The sequence below is a fragment of the Penaeus monodon genome, chromosome 11, assembly GCF_015228065.2.
Source record: "Penaeus monodon isolate SGIC_2016 chromosome 11, NSTDA_Pmon_1, whole genome shotgun sequence".
In the NCBI taxonomy this organism is placed as follows: Eukaryota; Metazoa; Arthropoda; class Malacostraca; order Decapoda; family Penaeidae; genus Penaeus; species Penaeus monodon.
The window spans coordinates 10363728-10371227 of NC_051396.1; the positions used below are offsets into that span (position 1 = coordinate 10363728).

The 7500-nt window shown below is 34.3% G+C and overlaps 1 protein-coding gene across 1 annotated transcript in view; it reads left to right on the forward strand.

Moving 5' to 3' along the window:
- LOC119578736 (urea transporter 1-like) overlaps positions 1-7500 on the forward strand; it is an 11166-nt gene that overhangs the window by 990 nt on the left and 2676 nt on the right. Inside the window, exons 2-5 of the mRNA XM_037926344.1 lie at positions 2263-2382; positions 5740-5894; positions 6367-6550; positions 6989-7136. Of these exons, the coding sequence (XP_037782272.1) occupies positions 2263-2382; positions 5740-5894; positions 6367-6550; positions 6989-7136 (607 nt within the window). The remainder of the gene's footprint in view (positions 1-2262; positions 2383-5739; positions 5895-6366; positions 6551-6988; positions 7137-7500) is intronic.

A 7500-nucleotide genomic window follows, 5' to 3' on the forward strand; every position in this document is an offset into this window, starting at 1 on the left:
TTATAGAAGTTTTAGATGCAGGACGAGGCTCTCCCCTCCACTCTCTCCCTTTTTCTATCTAGCTCCCTCTTTATATCTTTATCTTTCTCTCTCTCTTTCTCTCTCTCTCGCTCTCTCTTCTCTTTCTTTCTCTTTCTTTCTCTTTCTTTCTCTTTTCTTTCTCTTTCTCTCTCTCTCCTCTCTCTCTCTCTCTTCTCTCTCTCTGTCGTCTTCCTCTCTTTCTCTCTCTCTCTTATTCCCCTCCCCTCCTCTCCATCTCTTTCTCTTTCTTTCTCTCTCTCACTTTCTTTCTCTTTCTTTCTCTCTCTCTCACTTTCTTTCTCTCTCTCTCACTTTCTTTCTCTCTCCCTCTCATATATATGTACATATATAATGTACATATATATGTACACACACATATATATATATGTACATATTTATATATATTTTTATATAATATATATATATTATATATATTATAATATATATAAATATATATGTATATACATAATATATAATGTGTAGAATATATATATATATATAATTATATATATATATAATAAAATATGTATGTATATACATATATATATAATGTATTATATATATATATATATATATATATATATATATTATAATATATATATATATTATATATATGTTATATATATATGTATATATATAATATTTATATGTATATATTATATATATATTATATATATATATATAATTATGTATATAATATATTATATATATATTATATTATATATATATTAATATTATATATATATGATAATATATTACCATAATATTACATATATATTGTATACATTATATATATAATTATATAATATATATATACATTATATATATATGTATATACATATATATATATATATATATATATATATATATATATATATATGTATGTATATATATACATACATATATAATATATATATATATACATATACATATACTGTACATATGTTTATTTATACACATACATATATACATACTACACTGCAAAAAATCCTATCTCTTATGAACTTTTGTTAATATTTGTTTTGAATCTGCCTTTGTGTTTATCCTCGAATCTGTTTTCATGTGAAATGAACTATTAATTATAGTATTAATTATATCTGATACCAATCGAACAAAACGGAAAACCATACATTGTTTTTTAAATGGAGACTTGGGATAAGGTAAATCGTAAAGCATTTGGAAGTGCAAATAGATGCGTGTGTTTTTATTTGTGTGTCTCTAATGTGACGTCAAATACAGTGAAGATTTATAAAGATTAATTTCAATTTTGTCTCCCCTGTGGATGTTTGTTAAGCATGGTACATATTTTTTCTTGATTTGTCAATTTTATAAATAATATTGATAACTGAATATAAACTAAAGTTACTGAAGTAATCAAATATTAAACCTTTCTAAGCACCCTGTAAATAAAGAAATTAATAAATTGATAAGTAATTAAAGATACATCAATAATAATGAATAAATTATAGTGATTTTTATTTTCATAAACATTCCCTTTCACTTTGTAAGGTCGGACGCCTAGTTGGATCCACGGTTATCAGTTACACAGTCAGCAAGTCCATCCTTTCAACCTGTTTCTTAAGTTTATTTAATTTGAAGCCTATGTATTATCGGGTGTTTTGAGAGGAGGGTCAAGTTGATGTTTGATTGCTATACATGTCATGATTTTTATTTTTATTTACTTCATCAGTGCTACGACTGTTGATGAGGTTGTCGTTAAAAGATCGTGGTATTGCTTGTGATGGGACGATAATTTTTTGTTAGTTTTGCTGTGCTTTTAAATTGGCGTTTGACTGTCATATCTGCATTTCGATCTCTTATTTTACACACACGCACGTACGCAAATACGCACACACACACACGCACACACACACGCACACACACGCACACACACACGCACACACACACGCACACACACACACACACACACACACACACACACACACACACACACACACACACACACACACACAACAAAACATAAATTTCACGTATTTTACGACTCTAAAGCAAAAATCGTAACTTAACCTCCCATTTCCCTCCTCCTCTCCCCCTCCTCTTCCACCTCCCCTCCCTCTCTCCCCCTCCTCTTCCCCTCCCCTCCTGTTCCCCCTCCCCTCCCCCTCCTCTTCCCTCTCCCTTTCCCCCTCCTCTCCCTCTCCCCTCTCCCCTCTCCCTCTCCCCTCCCCTCCTCTCCCCCCTCCCTCCCCCTCCCCCCTTCCACCTTCCCCCTCCCCCCAGGTATGCCTCGCCGACAACCCCCTCTCCGGGCTGCTCATCCTACTCGGCCTCCTCCTCGGTGACGTCACAGCAGGTCTTTCGGCGCTGGCTTGCTCTCTGACGGCCATCGTCACGGCTCTGGTAAAACGGCTGTTTTTTTAAGAGTCCTTTTTATTCTGTTTTTCTTTTCTTCTTCTACTACTACTTCTATTTCTTCTACTTCCTCTTCTTCTTCTACTTTTTTTCCTTCTTATCCTTCTTCTACTTCTCCTCTTCCTTTTCCTTCTTTTTTTCGTTCCACTACTTCTTCTTCTACTTCCTTCTTCTTCTTCTTCTTCTTCTTCTTCTTCTTCTTCTTCTTCTTCTTCTACTACTACTCTACTTCTACTACTACTACTTCTACTACTACTACTTCTACTACTACTACTTCTACTACTACTGCTACTACTACTACCACTACGTATTATCTAAACTCCTAGATATATCATTTAAAATAAAGTAGTAATAATAAAGGTAACAAAAAATAATGGTTCACAGAAACTCGATATAGCTCGTTACCAGACGTGTCAGACTAATATCTATATTGAATTAATAAGTATTTGTCATAGCATAGAATATAATGAAGATAATGAAAATATTGAAATTTCGACTTCCGTGCTCGTAAAAAAAAATTCATTTTAGTGACATTCAGCTTCCCCGTAGTAACAATAATTATTATTATTGTTATCATCATCATTATCATCAGTACTATCATTATTATGATTATAATAATAGTGATAATAATTTCTATTATTCTGATTATTATTATCATTATTATTATTATGTTGCTGTTTTTATGATCATTATCGTCATCGTCATCATCATCACTATCAATATAATTATTATCTTTGTTAGAATAATTATCGTTATTGTTATAATCATTATTTTTTAAATTGCCATTGTTATTACTATTATCGTTACTGTTATCATCATTTTTTTAAAATTAACATTGTTGTTATTATTATCCCTGTTATTATAATTATTTTTAAAATCTGTTATTATTATCACTAGCATTATTATTATTATTTTATCATTATTGTCGTTATTTTTATTAATATTCTCAATAATATTATAATTATTATCATTATCATTATCAGCAATATCATTGGCCATCGTTATTTTTGGCATTGTTGTTATTATTATTATCATCATTGTTATCATTGTTTCTATTATCATTTATATTATCATCATCATTATCTGTTATTATTATTACTATTACTATTAATACTAATATTATTACTGTTATTGTCATTCATATTATTATTACTATTACTATTACTATTACTATTAATGTTTGATCATTATCGCTGATATTACTATTATTATTACAATTGCCATTGTTACCTTTCTCATAATAGTAATCACAAGTATAGCTAACAAACCAACAACATAACATGATAATAACAATGGTATTAATACGTTAAAACAAGGTAACAGAGTGAAGTAATGACCACGTAAGTCATGACAGGTATAAGTGCAGTCAACCGGGCCTTGCTAGAGAGTCAAGAGTTAAACTAGTGTCCCACAGGTAATTCGTATGTATTTCAACCACAGTGTATTTTAGGTTTGGTGACAAGCCTGTTAAAGAAAGAGTAAATATATGATAAACAGTTTTCCCAGTAGCGGTAGTAGTATAATAACGATAATTACTGTTTGTTATATTCATTTTTATTATTGTTATCATCATTATTATTATGATAATGAAAGTGGTGGTGGTGGTGCTAGTGGTGGTGATGGTGTTCGTGGTGATGGTGTTGATGGTGATGGTGGTGATGCTAATGGTTGTGGTGGTGGTGATGATGGTTTTTGTGGTAATGATGGTGATGGTGGTGATAATGATAATGGTGGTGGTGGTGATTATGCTACCCATACAATCCATTTGTATATTCGTTTATGTCTTTTTTTCCTACCCAGTGGCATTACTATTATGTATCTGTATGGAGCTAGTAACGGTGATTGTTATTCCCCGTTTCATTATTCATAATAGTGCGGCTCCTGGAGACTGAGTTGTGTAAATAATTAGCTTTTCCCCGTAAATACCAGGCAGGTGATATATTACGGTTAGAGAACATTTTGTGTGTATTTACTTTTGTCACTCTTTGTCGTAAAGATTTTCATGCCATTTCGATGTAATTTTGCCACGCTTTATACCTATATATGCCTGCATCACGAACCCAAAATATATGGAATTCACAGTACATTTTTCCAAGAGGTTATTTACAAGTGATTAGAAGAACGTGTTCGTCCTGCTAATATCACGCATATTGTTGCCAGGTTAGGTAATCATAAGCGTGTCACTCGGAGCACGTGGCTTCTTAGTGATCAGTTTGGCCTTAATGCTATAAAGGCACGACGTTAACGGATAAGCGTGGGCGAGAGTCTGCGTAAAAAAACCGTAGGTTGGAAAGCACTCTTGAGTAGTGATTTTTTTTTTTTTTTTTTTTTTTATTTTACGTTTGGTTATAAAGTTTGGAATATTTGTATGTGTTGGCGGTAGTAATGTAGTCAATAACTTTCTTTTTTTTCAAATAGAAAAGCAGCAAAAAAAAAAAAAAAATGAAAAAAGGAAATCCGCAGTCAACCTTGAAAAATAATCAGTACAGTGCAGGTTACATAAAAAAGAGAATTGCCGAGACCTAAATAATAGTTCTCGTAAAAGTTTTTATATTATAAAGTGATATATTGTTTTGTCTGTGATCCATTTAATTTCTTTTGTCGTTGGACCGAAAATTATTATTTCTCTAAGAAACTATTTCACATTTTACTTACTAAACATAGATACAGGAATATATATTAGTCACTTGAAACTAAACAAAATGTTAGCCGGAAATCCACTTTTTATGATGCAGTACAAACATAGGTAGACAGAAAAAATTAGCATACATTACTTTTTCTGGTCCAAAAGTAAAGCAATTGATCTAAGTAAATACAGACTATAAGAATGTACACAGGTTTCGATTAGTAATTAATTAAACTCTTACCTTATATTACTAGGCTGTCCTAACAACAAGCAGTACCATTTAATTGGTTAGAAAGGTGAAAAAGAGTCTCAAATTACGACGGTTCGGATTCGTAACTGTAGCCACCTTCAGTCTCATTTAAGACCCCTCCCCCCCCATCCCTTGCTCGTTGCTGTCGTGGGGGGAGGAGGTTAGGAGACTGAGACTGAGACGGAGGCCCAATGTAGGGGATCACCCTTGCCTTGGCCGTCAACCCTCGCCTAAACTAATTTTACAGGGTATTTTCTTCTCCTCCTTTCATTTTCCTTCTTTTGATTCCCTTCTCTTCATTTCTTTCTTGTGTCCACTTATCCTACTTATTAAACTCATTTTTACCCTTTTCGCCACATTGCTTTACCTTATTGTTATGTGACCTTTGGTGTCTTGCACATGTATTTGTTTTAACCATTAACTATTTTTGTTCTTATTCAGTGATTTCTTTCCACCGTCATAACCGCAGATATTCAAGCAACCGGACGCAACCATAACGTCGGGAGTCACGAATTTCAGTGCTGTGTTGGTTGGCACTGTAATCACCTCCGTGTACCCCAACATCTGCTACCAACCCGTGTCGGGGCCGGTTTATGGCTACATGATCGCGGGAGCTGCTTTCAGGTGGGTAGATAGGTAGATAAGTAGATAAATAAATAGATTCATGCGCTCCAAATGCTTACCTAGACATGATGTCTTACTACTGCCCCAGGAGAAATTATCATCATAATCATCCTTAAAATTATTATTACTATTATAATTGTTGTTATTATCGTCATCATCATCACTTCTGTTTGTTGTTTTTATAATGGTTATTATTATTATCTTCATCACTTATGAGTATTGTTGTTGTTGTTATTGTTATTGTTATTATTATTGTTGTTGTTATTGTTATTATTATTGTTGTTATTATTATTATTATTGTTATTATTATTGTTATTATTACTGTTATTATTATTGTTATCATCATCATCATCATCATCATCATCATCATCATCATCATCATCATCATCATCATCATCATCATCATCATCATCATCATCATCATCATCATCACTATTATTACTATTATTATTTATCATCTGAATTGTTTCAGTGTGTGTCTGTTCTCAGCCCTGGCCGCCATCTTGGCCCCGACCAAACTGCCGCCCTTCACCCTTCCCTTCAACATCGCCACCTGCGTCGTGTTCATCTGCCTCCGAGGGCGCGGCCTGGTGGGGGCCCCGCCCGATGAGGCTGCTGGTACTCCCGACGGCGACGGGGAAGTAGAGTGGGATCAGGTAAACGGCAGACTTCACTGACATTGATTGTTTTACCTTTTTATCTCTCTGTTGTTGCTAGTTTTTCGTTCCTTCATTGCCGCTAAGATCAAATATTGTTATTGTAAGTGTTATTATATATATTATTATTGTTTGTATTAAGTGGTCTTGCATGTGTTAGCTGCGACGTTAGTACAAGCGTCATTGCTATTATAATAATCACCTTTAACATTACTATCATTTCTGTTGCTACTATTCGTATTGCCATTTTCTTACAGATTTATAGATTTCTAATTATAGATTTCTAATTATTTTTCCATCATCATCCTAATCACCATTACCACTCCTACCACTCCTGCTAGTACCATCGCTACGAACCAAACCCACTTTGTGACAATGACAGTGACAGAACTAACCCCCCCCCCATTCCCTCTCATTCCTCGTGGGCGTCGCCGGCAGGTCTTCGTAGGCTGGGTGATGTCTGTCGGCCAAGTGTACGCGTTGGAGAGCCTGGTGTGTTCCTGCCTCACGTTGGCCGGTCTCCTCTTGTACTCTCCTGTGCTCGTGGTTTTCGCAATGGCCGGCGCTCTCGTCTCCACGGTCACGGGTGAGGAGAAGCTGAACTTTGATTTTCATTTTCATTTTTTTTTCTTTTGTTTGTTTATTTTGTTTTTGTTTCTATTTTCTTCTTCTTCTTCTTTCTCTTGGTTTTCGCAATAGCCGGTGCTCTCGTCTCCAGGGTTACGGGTGAGGAGAAGCCGAGCTTTGATTTGCATTTTTCTTTCTTTTTATTCTTCCCTTTTTTCTTTTATTTCTTTCATATTTTTCATTGTTTTTCTCTCTCTTCTCTCTCTCTCTCTCTCTCTCTCTCTCTCTCTCTCTCTCTCTCTTCCTCCCTTCTCCTTCTCTCTCCTCCTCCTCCTCTCCTCCCTCCCTCTCTCTCCTCCTCCTCCCTCTCTCTCTCTCTCTTC